Source organism: Portunus trituberculatus, chromosome 46, assembly GCF_017591435.1.
Source record: "Portunus trituberculatus isolate SZX2019 chromosome 46, ASM1759143v1, whole genome shotgun sequence".
Taxonomy (NCBI): domain Eukaryota; kingdom Metazoa; phylum Arthropoda; class Malacostraca; order Decapoda; family Portunidae; genus Portunus; species Portunus trituberculatus.
The window spans coordinates 15,993,236-16,008,558 of NC_059300.1; the positions used below are offsets into that span (position 1 = coordinate 15,993,236).

Genomic DNA, 15,323 nt, shown 5'->3' on the forward strand with positions numbered 1-15,323 from the left:
TTCACTCCTTCTGGCATGTCGTTAATATAAATGAGGAAAAGTATTGGTGCCAATACTGACCCCTGTGGCACTCCGCTTTCTAATGCTCTCCACTTGGACTTCATATCTTTAACTACCGTCCTTATTTCTCTCCCCCTCAAATAATTTTCTATCCATCTCAATGTGCTTCCTTTTAAGCCACCCTTCTCCTCTAACTTCCATAGTAATCTTGCATGTGGCACTTTGTCAAACGCCTTTTTTAAATCCAAGTAGATGCAGTCAACCCATCCCTCTCTCTCTTGTACTCTATCAACTATTCTAGAATAGAAACTCAATAAATACTGCTTTTCCTTCCCCACATTCCACTTGATTGATCACTATCTCCTTCCTTAACATTATCATGACTCCTCCTCCTCCTTTACCTTCTCTGTCTCTTCTCCATACATTATACCTATTATCCAAGACTATTTTGATTTCCTCATTTAGTTTTGTTTCAGCCAGGCATACAATATCTGGATTTTCTTTCCTTATGTAATCTCTTAATTCTAATTTACTTGATAAAACCCCATCTATGTTCGTATACATCATTTTTAGTCTTTTACCTTTATCATTTTTAGTTAAACTTGTTCCACTTTTTTCTCTTCCTTCTCGTTTATTTCCTTATCCTGTCTCCTAGAATTCTCCAAAAAAATGCCTTCTTCTCCTCTTCTGACCTTTCATTATTCTTTTCCCTTACTGCTGCTGCCAGTTCATTGTATCTCTTCCTTTCTTCCTCATTTCTATTTTTCTTTATATAGATATCCTTGCAGCCTTCTGTTTCTCTAAGTTTTGTTGTTCTATATAATATTTCTTCTGTTGCTGCTTGTGATTTTAGTAATATTTTAATTGGTCTTGTTTTTCCTTCTTGATATGGTCCCATTCTGTTTATTTCTTCTACTTCCTCTTCCAAGTTCTGCCTATCTTCGTCATTAAGATTCTTCAGTAGGTCTTTGACTGATTTCATTTCTTCTTTTTCTCTTTTTGGTCTATATTCTATATTTTTTCTTTTATTCCAAATACGACTACACTCTTCTTTTTTCTGCAATTTCTCTAACTAGATTTTCTTTTGTCTTGAGGACTCCTATCATTTTGTTTGTCATATTTTCTTTTTCTTTAAGTTGTTCTTGAATCACCTCCTGAAAATCGGCCTTATCTTTCTTATCTTGGACTCTCCATGCTTGTACTTCTTTTTTAATCACGTTCTGTACTCTTTCCTCTTCCTTGTTTACTAGATCTTTCAGCTTCTCCTTTTCTTTCTCGGCTTTACCGAGTCCTTCTTCCATCTGCTTCTTGTAGTTAGCTACTTCCTTTTTTAGTTCTTCATTTTCCGCTCTTAGCCTAGCTTCATTTTCTTCCACTTTTCTTATCCTTTCTCTCAGTCTTATAAACTCCATTTCCTGTTCTTTATTCTCTTTCATTTCCATCTTCTCCTTTATCAGTTTATCTAGTTTACATTCAATATTTGACACTCTTAAGTAGTGAAGTTGTCGTCAGATCGAACCCTTGAATCGCGTTCTCCCTCACCGACATAGTCATCATCAGCCCCTTCTCTATTCTCATGTCTGCATTTGGATGGAATATCTTTTTCACTCATTATTCTTTAATATTTGATTTCATGAAGAGAAAAAAAAAAGTCCACACTACCTGCCCAGGCCACTGTAAATACTATACAACAGGTGTAGTGAAGATCAGCTGATCGTCGGAACTGCGCCAGTGCGTCCGCCCTCAACCGTGTCTCTCGAATGTGTGTGTGTGTGTGTGTGTGTGTGTGTTTACCTAGTTGTATTTACCTAGTTGTAGTTTTACAGGGCCTGGGCTTTATGCTCGTGTGGTCCCGTCTCCATATCTACACTTATCCAATTTTTCTTTAAAACTATGTACACTCTTTGCTGATACCACTTCCTCACTCAAACTGTTCCAAGTCTCAACACATCTTTGGAAACTAAATTTTTACATCTCTCAGACATCGTCCCTTCCTTAGTTTCTTACTATGCGATCTTGTGCTTCTAAAGTCATATTCTTCTCTCAGGATCAGTTTCTCATTATCCACTTCATCCATTCCGTTAATCAATTTATAAACTTGTATCAGATCTCTCTCTCTTCTCTGCTCCAAGGTTGGTAGATCCATTGCCTTTAGTCTCTCCTCATATGCCATCCTTTAAATTCTGGAACCATTCTTGTAGCCATTTTTGTAGTCTCTCTAATTTTCTTATGTGTTTCTTTTTTGGGGAGTCCACACAACTCCTGCATATTTCAATCTAGGTCTTATTTTAGTACTTATCAATTTCTTCATCATTTCCTTGTCCATATAGTGAAATGCTACTCCAATATTCCTTAGCAAATTATCGTCTCTGAAAATTCTATCAATATGGCTAACCGGTTGATTATTTTCTTCCATTGTCACTCCTAAGTCCTTTTCCTTTTTTACTTTTTCTAGTTTTACTCCATCTCCCATCTTATAGATTCCCACTAGTCGTCTTTCACTTTTTCCCATTTCCAGGACATGGCTTTTGTCCACATTGAATTCCATCTCCCATTTTTTGCTCCATTTCCAGATCTTGTTTAAGTCTTCCTGTAATATTTCACAATCCTCTTTTTGTTTAATGACTCTGCACAGTTTCACATCGTCCGCAAACAGATTTATGTAGCTGTTCACTCCTCTGGCATGTCATTTATATATACAAGAAAAAGTATTGGTGCCAATACTGACCCCTGTGGCACTCCGCTGTCTACTGTTCTCCTCTTGGACTTCATATCTTTAACTATCGTCCTTATTTCTCTCCCCCTTAAGTAATTCTTCATCCATCTCAATGTGCTTCCTTTTAAGCCACCTTTCTCCTCTAACTTCCATAGTAATCTTTCATGTGGCACTTTATCAAAAGCCTTTTTTAGATCTAAATAAATACAGTCAACCCATCCCTCTCTCTCTTGTACTTTATCAACTATTCTAGAGTAGAAACTCAATAAATTTGTCACACATGACCGACCTTTTCTAAAACCAAATTGGCTATTTGATAATATTTTGTTGTCTTCAAGAAACTCGATCCATTGCTGTGTGTGTGTGTGTGTGTGTGTGTGTGTGTGTGTGTGTGTGTGTGTGTGTGTGTGTGTGTGTATTTACCTAGTTGTAGTTTTACAGGGCCTGGGCTTTATGCTCGTGTGGCCCTGTCTCCATATCTACACTTATCCAATTTTTCTTTAAAACTATGCACACTCGTTGCTGACACCACTTCTTTACTCAAACTGTTCCAAGTCTCAACACATCTTTGTGGGAAACTATATTTTTTAATATCTCTTAGACATCTTCCCTTCCTCAGTTTTTACTATGCGATCTTGTGCTTCGAATGTCATATTCTTCTCTCATGATCAGTTTCTCATTATCCACTTGGTCCATTCCGTTGATCAATTTATAAACTTGTATCAGATCGTCTCTCTCCCTTCTCTGTTCCAGGGTTGGTAGATCCATAGCCTTTAGTCTCTCATGTCATCCCTTCAAATTCTGGAACTATTCTTGTAGCCATTTTTTGTAGTCTCCAGCTTCCTTATGTGTTTCTTTTTATTGGGGATCCACACTACTGCATATTCCAATCTGGGTCTTATAGTACTTATCAGTTTTTTCATCATTTCTTTGTCCATATAGTGAAATGCTATTCCAATATTCCTTGGCAAATTATGTCTCTCTGAAAATTCTATCAATATGGCATACTGTTTTTTTTATTTTATTTATTTTTTTATTTTATTTTTTTTCCCTCTCTCCCATCATTCATTAGTATACTCCTTGTAAAAACCAGGTCCAATCTCGCCGGTTTGTCGTTTTCTCTGAATCTTGTGTTTTTCTTTACTTTTTGGTCCATCATATTATCTATCATTAGATTCAGGAATTTATGGGCTAAAGGGGGTACTTTTTGGGGTACCTCCTATCTCATAGCCCATCCGCTAGGAAACCGTTACCCTGAGTGAGGAAGCTCAACCTACACTCGGACCGTGGACCGAGCGCTTATAGACCCCTCGGACCCCAAAGCACGCATGGTTCCACTGTACCACGGCAGCCCCATAGTTGATTATTTTCTTCCATCATCACTCCCAAATCCTTTTCCCTTTTTTACTTTCTCCAGTTCTACTCCATCTCCCATCTTATAGATTCCCACTGGTCGTCTTTCACTCTTTCCCATTTCCATGACATGGCTTTTGTCCACATTGAAATCCATCTCTCACTTTTTACTCCATTCCCAGATCTTACTTAGGTCTTCCTGCAGTATTTCACAATCCTCTTTTTGCTTTATAACTCTGCACAGTTTTGCATTGTCCGCAAACAGATTTATGTAGCCGTTCACTCCTTCTGGCATGTTGTTTATATATATGAGAAAAAAGTATTGGCGCCGATACTGACCCCTGCGGGACTCCACTTTCTACTGCTCTCCACTTGGACTTCATATCTTTAACTACCGTCCTTATTTCTCTCCCCCTCAAATAATTTTCCATCCATCTCAGTGTGCTTCCTTTTAAGCTACCCTTCTCCTCTAACTTCCACAGTAATCTTGCATGTGACACTTTATCAAATGCCTTTTTTAAATCCAAATAAATACAGTCAACCCATCCCTCTCTCTCTTGTACTCTGTCAACTATTCTAGAGTAGAAACTCAGTAAATTTATTACACATGACCGCCCTTTTCTAAAACCAAATTGGCTATTTGATAATAATTTGTTGTCTTCAAGGAACTCGATCCATTGTTTCTTTATTACTCTTTTGCACATCTTACATATTACACTAGTTAGTGATACCGGTCTGTAATTTAAAGGTTCTTCCTTCCTTCCGTTCTTATATATGAGAACCACCTCAGCTCTTTTCCATTCTACTGGTACTGTTCCATTTTCTATTGAGCATTTTATGATGATGTATATAGGACTTGCTAGTTCTTCCCTACATTCTTTTAGTATTCTGCCTGAGACTTCATCCCGTCCCATTGCCTTTTCTTCATGCAGTTCCTTCATTAACTCTTTTATTTCAAGCTTGGTTACTTTAATCTTTTTCATATAGATGGTCTTTCTATTACCCTGGGGCCTTTCGAATTTGGATTCCTTAGTAAAGATCTGAAATTTATTATTTAACAGTTCTGCCATATTTTTGGGTCTTCCACCATCCCATTTTCTCCTTTTAACCTTTTTATTGTTTCTTTTTGCCTTATTTTTTCCCATTGATGAATCTGTAGAACAATTTTGGTTGCTCCTTGCATTTTTCGACAATGTCCTTTTCATAGTTCCTCTCCTCTTCCTTTCTCACTTTAACATATTCATTTCTCGCTGTCTTGAAGTTTTCCTTATTTACTGTATTTCTATTTCTCCTCCACCTTTTCCATTCTCCATCTCTTTTCTCCTTTGCCCTAGCACACCTTGCATTAAACCAATCTTTCTTTCCTTCTTCTTTAGGTCTATATTTTGGAACATATTCCCTGACTTGTATATTTCCAAAAATAAGTTATATTTCTCTTGCACCCTCTCAGAGTTTTTAATCTTCTCCCAGTTAGCATATTTGAAATAGTTCTTGAGATTCTCAATATCAGCCTTTCTGTAATTTAATCGGTCTCTTTTGTATGATTCGTATCTATCTTCTTTTCCCTCTTCTATATCCATTTCTAATATTACGTGGTCACTCTTTCCCAATGGGCACTTATATCTTATATCGTCATTCATTTGTATACTCCTTGTAAAAACAAGGTCCAATCTCTCTGGTTCGTTGTTTCCTCTGAATCTTGTGTTTTCCTTTACTTTTTGGTTCATCATATTATCTATCATTAGATTCAGGAATCTTTCTCCCCAGGCTTCTTCACCCATACCACTTTCATAATTTTCCCAGTCCACTTCTTTACAGTTGAAGTCTCCTACTAATATAACTTTTCTCCTTTTTTTAGTGACTCGTTAGACTCCTTATTGTGTCATCAATCATGTCTTTATATTCTTGAGTGGTCCATGAATTTGTTTTTTGGTGGCACATATGTGCCAATGATTGTTAACTTTTTTATTAATATGCATCTTAATATACAGTACTTCTGCTTTTCCTTCCCCATATTCCACTTGGTTTACCACCATCTCTTTCCTTAACATTATCATGACTCCTCCTCCTTTACCCACTCTGTCTTTCCTACATACGTTATATCTATTATCTATGTCTATTTTGATTGCCTCATTTAGTTTTGTTTCAGCCAGGCATACAATATCCGGTTTTTCTTTCTTTATGTAATCTTTTAGTTCTAATTTACTTGATAGAACCCTGTCTATGTTCGTATACATCATTTTTAGTTTCTTGCCCTTATCACTTTTAGTTACACTTGCTCCACTGTTTCCTCTTCCTTCTCTCTTGTATACCATTTCCTTATCCTGTCTCCTAGAATTCTCGAAAAAAATGCCTTTTTCTCCTCTTCTGACCTTTCATTATTTTTTTTCCCTTACTGTTGCCGCCAGTTCGTTGTATCTCTTCCTTTCTTCCTTATTTTTGTTTTCCTTATATATATATATTATATATATATATATATATATATATATATATATATATATATATATATATATATATATATATATATATATATCCTTGCAGCCTTCTGTTTCTCTGAGTTTTGTTGTTCTATATAATATCTTCTATTGCTGCTTGTGATTTCAGTAGTATCTTAATTGGCCTTGTTATTCCATCTTGATAAGGTCCCATTCTGTGCATTTCCTCTACTTCCTCCTCTAGATTCTGCCTATCTTCGTTGTTTAGATTTTTTAGTAGATCTTTGACTGATTTCATTTCCTTTTTTTGCCCTCTTGGTCTGTGTGTGTTTCACTGTTTGATCTGCTGCAGTCTCTGACGAGACAGCCAGACATTACCCTACGGAACGAGCTCAGAGCTCATTACTTCCGATCTTCGGATAGGCCTGAGACCAGGCACACCACACACTGGGACAACAAGGTCACAACTCCTCGATTTACATCTCATACCTACTCACTGCTAGGTGAACAGGGGCTACACGTGAAAGGAGACACACCCAAATATCTCCACCCGGCCGGGTAATCGATCCCTGGTCCTCTGACTTGTGAAGCCACTGAGCTACCGGGTGTGTGTGTGTGTGTGTGTGTGTGTATATATATATTTACCTAGTTGTAGTTTTACAGGGCCTGGGCTTTATGCTTGTGTGGCCCCGTCTCGATATCTACACTTATCCAATCTTACTTTAAAAGTATGCACACTCGTTGCAGACACTACTTCTTCATTTAAACTGTTCCACGTCTCAATACATCTTTGCGGGAAACTATATTTTTTAACATCTCTCAGACATCTTCCTTTTCTCAGCTTTTTACTATGCGATCTTGTGCTTCGAATGTCATATTCTTCTCCCAGCATCAGTTTCTCATTATCCACTAGGTCCATTCCGTTGATCAATTTATAGACTTGTATCAGATCTCCTCTCTCCCTTCTTTGTTCCAGGGTTGGTAGATCCATAGCCTTTAGTCTCTCCTCATATGTCATCCCTTTAAATTTTGGAACCATTCTTGTAGCCATTTTTTGTAGTCTCTTCAACTTCCTTATGTGTTTCTTTTTGAGGCGTCCACACTACTCCTGCATATTCTAATCTGGGTCTTATTATAATACTTATCAATTTCTTTATCATTTTTTTGTCCATGTAGTGAAATGCTACTCCAATATTCCCTAGCAAATTATATGTTTCTTTAAAAATTCTATCAATATGGCTTACTGGTTGATTGTTTTCTTCCATCGTCACTCCTAAGTCCTTTTCCTTTTTTACTTTTTCTAGTTCTACTCTATCTCCCATCTTATAGATTCCCACGTGTGTGTGTATTTACCTAGTTGTATTTGTCTAGTAGTTTTACAGGGCCTGGGCTTTATGCTCGTGTGGCCCCGTCTCCATATATACACTTATCCAATCTTACTTTAAAAGTATGCACAATCGTTGCAGACACTACTTCTTCATTTAAACTGTTCCACGTCTCAATACATCTCTGCGGGAAACTATATTTTTTAACATCTCAGGAATTTGTATAAGTTGGGCATTTGCGTTTGTCAGACCAACCTTTCCCTCTTTTAGTCTTGAGTTAACGAGGGTCGCAGTATAGTTTTTATTTTTTATTATTTTATTTTATTTCTTTTTTTTCTTAATGGGATAAGAAAAAGAAAAAAAAGTAATCTGACGCCTATCACTGATAAAGTTCAACACTATGGATTAGAATGATTTTTTATTTTTTTTATTATGCAGGTAGGATGTGAGATTATGCATAATCATTCTTTCCTCAGGTTGTGCAGAAACTTGGTGGTTTCAACCGAGTAATGAACCAGAACCAGTGGAAGGTTGTGTCCAATAAGATGCAGCTGCAATCCCTTGGTTCTCAAGGTCCTAATCTTATTAAAGCAGCTTATAAGAGGTGGGCAAAATATTTTACTGAAAGTAAAGTTTTAAGACTCACAATTACTGATGGTGATCATCGCTACTTTAATATCTTTGTGTCTATCTAGTGGTGTCTTGTAGAGTTAATGGTTAAAGTGCACCATTCAATGTTGTCATATTCTCTCTCTCTCTCTCTCTCTCTCTCTCTCTCTCTCTCTCTCTCTCTCTCTCTCTCTCTCTCTCTCTCTCTCTCTCTCTCTCATATGTGGCTGGGTAGAAAAAAAACCACCTTATTTTAATTTTTATGAGTTTGTATGCTCTCCTTACAGATGGCTAGGTTGATAGTTTACTATCCCCTTAGTCTTATGACAATATTTTCTATAATCTTGTGACAATTGTAACATCTATTCTGGTCTGCAGGTACCTTCAGAGCTTTGAAGAATTTTATCGTAAGCTGGGCTGTACTATGGTGAGCAATCCTAGAGGCTCTCGTACGAGACATCGCTCTGGCCGTAGCCTTATCCGGGACTGTGACCGCACCCCACGCACCTCCAAGAAGAAGGAGAATGACAGTTGTGACTCTACTGAGGAAGAGGGAGACAAGAAGGATGAGGAGGAGACAGCATCGCAAGTAGTTGTAAAGAAAACCGACAGAAAAAAAGCTGAGAAAGATGATATCAAAAAGGCTGATGATAAAAAAGATGGTGATAAGGAATCTGATAGAAAGGACTCTGAAAAAAGAGACACAGAGAAGAAAAAAGAAGAAGCAAAGAGTGGCAGGTATGTATTTGCTGCAGAGTTATGTTATTAGATTTGCTATAATGCTCAAATGATTAAACTGGGTTGCATTATTATATATTTGATGAAGTGATAGAAGCTTATCTCAGAAAATGGAGAGAATGGTTTGCAGTCTATGGAACTGAAGTTAATTATGGATAAAGGCAAAGATCATGATGTCATTTAAAGGGGATGGGTCTTTAATAATGAAGATACTTGGCCACACAATGTAGAAAAAGGATATGGGCCTTAATTCTTTGATGTATTAGTGTATTAGTGTGCAACTTATGTAGTGCCATTTCAACTGAGATGTAGAATAACAGTCATGTGCAATTTTTTTTGGAAGTTAGGAGAGAAAAAAATATTTGGTTAGCAAATATTTGGTGAGCTATAAATTAAATCAAGAAAATTGGAAAAGTATCTGACATTATTTTTCATAAGAAAAGCAACTGTTAATGAATGAACATGTCTGAAGACTGGTGCCTAAAGAGTAATTAATGTGATTGATTGGGGCATTATTGAATCTCTCTCTCTCTCTCTCTCTCTCTCTCTCTCTCTCTCTCTCTCTCTCTCTCTCTCTCTCTCTCTCTCTCTCTCTCTCTCTCTCTCTCTCTCTCTCTCTCTCTCATTATCTGTTTATTTTATTTTTCATCAGCATTGAAATAAGACTTGTCTCATCTCATTTGCCTCCTATTTATGATGGATCTCAACTCATCAAGAAAGGGAGATGTGAAATTCATTAAGTTTGGCTTAATATCTGTACTGATATTGCTTTTGAGATATGATTAAGGCAGTACTGTAATGTGTCAAAAGGAAGAAATATGTCACTAAACTAATGATGAGTATAGAAGTTCAAGAACACAGGAAAGAGATTGAAAAAAAGGTTTATGAATCAGGATAGAAGGGTGAAAAAGCATAGAAAAATAAATGTTTAACAGAAAGGTTCAGATAAGTAAAGTAGGCTTACTAGGTCTAACAGCCCCCCCAAGTGTCTCACAACTCAAGGGGGTAGTCACAGCCCACCCTCTAAAGACAGCTCTCCTTCTTCACACAAAACTACATGCACTTACCACACATACACCCTTCACTCCAAATCGAAATTTAAAAGAAAAATGGGACCCAAAATAAACAATGCCTCGGAGTCCCCCTCTGGGGAGGGGACCAAAAATGTCCCCAGGTCGGACACCTCTCCTGTTGAAGACCACAAATGCCTTGACACCTCCCTCAACTTTTTCTACATTAACTTCTGCAATATTTGCAGTCTTAGATCTAATTTTCAATCTGGAACACCACCTCTCCTCTACTAAACCTCATCTTCTTTTCCTCACCGAAACACAGCTATCTGAGGCAACTGACAGTAGCCCCTTCTCTGTTCCCTCCTACTTTCTCTATTCTCATTTTCATTCCAAAGCTGGATGTTGCGTCTATGTACGCAAAGACTTAACTTGCACTCGCGCCCACGCTCTTGAGTCTTCCGAATTTTCCACCATCTGGCTACGACTTAACAGTCACTCTCATACTAAATTCATCTGTGCTGTTTATCTCTCCCCTAACTCTTCTGACTATAGTAATTTCTTCGACTACTTAAGTTCTAAAGTGGAGCACATTCTGTCCCTCTACCCTCTCACTGAGATTTCCATTCTTGGAGATTTCAATGTTCACCACCAGCTTTGGCTTTCCTCTTCCTTCACTGACCACCCTGGTGAACTAGCCTTCAACTTTGCTATCCTCCATGACCTAGAGCAACTGGTGCAACACCCTACTCGTATTCCTGACCGTCTTGGAGACACGCCCAACATTCTTGATCTCTTCCTCACCTCTAACCCTTCTGCTTATGCTGTCACCCTTTCATCTCCGTTGGGCTCCTCCGATCACAATCTCATTTCTGTATCTTGTCCTATTTTTCCAATCCCTCTGCAGGATCCCCCAAAGTGAAGGTGCCTCTGGCGTTTTGCCTCTGCCAGTTGGGGGGACCTGAGGAGGTATTATGCTGATTTTCCTGGAATGATTATTGCTTCCGTGTCAGAGACCCATCTCTTTGTGCTAAACGCATAACAGAGGTGTTAGTATCTGGCATGGAGGCGTACATTCCTCATTCTTTTTCTCAACCTAAACCTTCTAAACCTTGGTTTAACTCAGCCTGTTCTCGTGCTATACATGATAGAGAGGTTGCCCACAAAAGGTACTTGAGCCTTCCATCTCCTGAATCTCATGCACTTTATATCTCTGCCCGGAATCATGCCAAGTCTGTTCTTCAACTTGCCAAACACTCTTTCATAAATAGGAAATGTCAAAATCTTTCAAACTCAAACTCTCCTCGTGACTTCTGGCATCTAGCCAAAACATCTCAAATAACTTCACTTCTTCATCTTTCCTCCTTTATTTCATCCTGATGGCACCACTGCCATCTCTTCTGTCTCTAAAGCTGAACTCTTTTCTCAAACCTTTGCTCACAACTCCACCTTGGATGATTCTGGGCTTGTCCCTCCCTCTCCTCCTCCCTCTGACTATTTCATGTCTACAATCAAAATTCTTCGTAATGATGTTTTCCATGCCCTTGCTGGCCTAAACCCTCGGAAGGCTTATGGACCTGATGGGGTCCCTCCTATTGTTCTCAAAAACTGTGCTTCTGTGCTTGCACCTTGCCTGGCCAAACTCTTCCAACTTTGTCTATCGACTTCTACCTTTCCTTCCTGCTGGAAGTTCGCCTACATTCAGCCTGTTCCTAAAAAGGGTGACCGTTCTAACCCCTCAAACTACCGTCCTATAGCTTTAATCTCTTGCTTGTCTAAAGTTTTTGAATCTATCCTGAATAGGAAGATTCTCAAACATCTGTCACTTCACAATCTTCTGTCTGATCGCCAGTATGGCTTCCTTCAAGGACGCTCTATTGGTGATCTTTTGGCTTTCCTTACTGAGTCTTGGTCATCCTCTTTAGAGATTTCGGTGAAACTTTTGCTGTTGCGTTAGACATATCAAAAGCTTTTGATAGAGTCTGGCATAAAGCTTTGATTTCAAAACTGCCCTCCCACGGCTTCTATCCTTCTCTCTGCAACTTTATCTCATGTTTCCTTTCCGACCGCTCTATTGCTGCTGTGGTAGACGGCTACTGTTCTTCTCCTAAACCTATTAATAGTGGTGTTCCTCAGGGTTCTGTCCTGTCACCCACTCTCTTTCTATTATTCATTAATGACCTTCTTAACCAAACTTCTTGCCCTATCCACTCCTACGCTGATGATACCACCCTACATCTTTCCACGTTCTTTCAGAGACGTCCAACACTTCAGGAAATTAACAGATCACGCGGGACGCCACGGAACGCCTGACTTCCGATCTTTCTAAAATTTCCGATTGGGGCAGAGAAAATCTAGTAGTTTTCAATGCCTCAAAAACTCAATTCCTCCATCTATCACCTCGACACAACCTTCCAGACAACTATCCCTCTTCTTCAATGACACTCAACTGTCTCCCTCTTCCACAATGAATATCCCCGGTCTGTCCTTTGCTCATAATCTTAACTGGAAACCTCACATCTCATCTCTTGCTAAAACAGCTTCTATGAAGTTAGGTGTTCTGAGGCATCTCTGCCAGTTTTTCTCGCCCCTCCAACTGCTTACTCTGTATAAGGGCCTTATCCGTCCATGTATGGAGTACTCTTCACACAGCTTTATTTGATAGGGTGGAATCGAAAGCTCTTCGTCTCTCCCCTCCTCTGACTAACTGTCTTCAGTCTCTTTCTCACCGCCGAAATGTTGCATCCTTTTCTATATTTTATCGCTTTTTTCATGGTAACTGTTCTACTGATCTTGCTAACTGCATGCCTCCCCTCCTCCTGCGGCCACGCTGCACAAGGCTTTCTTTTTCCTCTTATCCCTATTCTATCCAACTCTCTAATGCAAGAGTTAACCAGTATGCTCAATCATTCATCCCTTTCACTGGTAAACTCTGGAACTCCCTCCCTGCATCTGTATTTCCGAATTCCTACAACTTGTCTTCTTTTAAGAGGGAGGTATCGAGGCATTTGCTCCCCTAATTCTGGCTGACGGTTTTGGCACTTTTGTACTCTTTGGAGAGCCAGCGCTCAAGTGGGCTTTTTTCTAACTTACTTTTTTTTTTTTGCCCTTGGCTGGCCCTCTTCCCTACGTAAAAAAAAAAAAAAAAAAAAAAAAAAATTTTATTTAATGATTTTTTTGTTAAAAATACTGAACTCCACTTTAAAGCATAACTTTTATTTTTATTATTAATGAAGTATATATAGTATTTCATTCATTTGAGGATGAATTCAAATTTTCCAGAAATGTCAAACATGAACTTGTGAAGACCTTAGAGGATGAACCAGCTATGACCAGAGAGAGGTCCAGGGAGTCAGTAGGGCCACGTGAACGGTCCAGGGAATCCACAGCATCTGCTAGGGAACGGTCAAGGGAATCCACTGCATCAAGAGAGCGTTCATCGAGGGAGCAACAATCAGCGAGTAAGGATCGTACTAGAGAGCAGTCAAACTCTAGGGACACTGGATCAGAGCCAACAACAGCTACAAAGGAGAAGCTAAGGGAACCAAGGACACCACGGTCAGAGGCCAAGACAAGAGCTGCTGTGGCAGCCAGGGGTGAGGGTGGAGAGGTGAAGACAAGGTCAAGCAGCATCAAAGAGGAGAAAGAAGGGCCAGAGGTGAAGACTCGCTCCAGCACTAGGGAAGAAAAGAGGGAGAAAAAGGAGCCACTGGAGGCAGACGATGAAGAAGAAATAGAAATGGTAAGAACCTTGTTTGTAGGGAATCTGAAGTTATGGGGTTATAAAGGATTTTCTTCTCTTATCTTCTTTTTGTTATCAGGCTGTTTTTCTCTATTTTCCTCCTCCTCCTCCTCCTCCTCCTCCTCCTCCTAGATCTGCTTTTCAATCTGTAGAACACCACCTCTCCTCTGCTAAATCTCATATTTTCCTCACTGAAACACAGCTGTCTGAGGCAACTGACAGTCGCACCTTTTCTATTTCCTCCTACTTTCTCTATACTGATTTTCATTCCATTCCAAAGCTGGATGTTGCATCTATGTGCACGACTTGATTTGCTCCCGTGACACGTTCTTGAATCTTCTGAGTTATCCACCGTCTTGCTTCGACTCAATAGTAACTTTTTAACTAAATTTATCTGTGCTGTCGACCTCTCTCCTAACTCCATTGACTATAAGCCAGGGGTGGCCAACCTTTTGTGAGATATGATCTATTTTTTCTACAGTTACCCTGAAGCAATCTACTAGCCTAAGATTCAAACATATTCCATAAATGTAACTGTAACAGTGTAACATCTTACTCCCACTCGAGGTATGAGAGAGAGAGAGAGAGAGAGAGAGAGAGAGAGAGAGAGAGAGAGAGAGAGAGAATATTTTTTGCAGTAACTGTTGCACTGCTACAATTGTGATATATTGTTAAAATGCGATTACAAAGCACACACATTATGAATGAGATGATTGGCACTGTGTGCTGTCTGCTAACTTGGTGTAGTTTAGGGCTGTAGTTGGTGATTGCTACCTTTAAGCAGGCATCCAGGTGTTCATATGACAGTGTTGATTGGTATTTTGATTTGATGTATTTCAGGTGTGAAAATGTTGATTCACAGAGGTAGATTGAATCATAAAAAGCTGTTAGGTACATGGAACATTTTCTGACATTAGGATACTTTTCTTCACTGAGAAGGTTCCAGAAACTGCCTCTTGTAGCCATAAATTTGATCTCAGTATTATTTTGCAGTTTCAAAATCTCATTTTCAATTTCAGATGTATCTATGTTAAATAATGTGGCCATTCTAGATGCATTATCTTCAACATCTGTGTCTTTACCAAAGGGGACACACATGTATGTTGCAACAGGTTCCATTGCTGCTATATCTTGAAATTGCCTGTCAAAATCTGAGGCGAGGTTTTTGTACCTGTTCAGTATAGTGACCACTGCTAAACTAATCACATTGTTAACCTTGATTTTCCAGTTCTGACATCATATTTCTGAAATTTCTCAGTGCATGTTGCTGTAGCTGTGAAAACACTAGTTTTAGTTTCTATTTGAATGCTGACATAGCACTAATCATGTCAACTATAGTTTTATCTTTTCCTTGCAAATCTTATCTTTTCCTTGCAAATCTTAAGTTCATTCAAC

At 38.8% G+C, this 15,323-nt stretch overlaps 1 protein-coding gene across 1 annotated transcript in view; it reads left to right on the forward strand.

Annotated features, from left to right (window-relative positions):
• Positions 1–15,323, forward strand: part of LOC123519807 (serine-rich adhesin for platelets-like) — a 108,901-nt gene that overhangs the window by 20,090 nt on the left and 73,488 nt on the right. Inside the window, exons 10-12 of the mRNA XM_045281325.1 lie at positions 8,306–8,433; positions 8,817–9,176; positions 13,469–13,928. Coding sequence (XP_045137260.1) covers positions 8,306–8,433; positions 8,817–9,176; positions 13,469–13,928 — 948 coding nt within the window. The remainder of the gene's footprint in view (positions 1–8,305; positions 8,434–8,816; positions 9,177–13,468; positions 13,929–15,323) is intronic.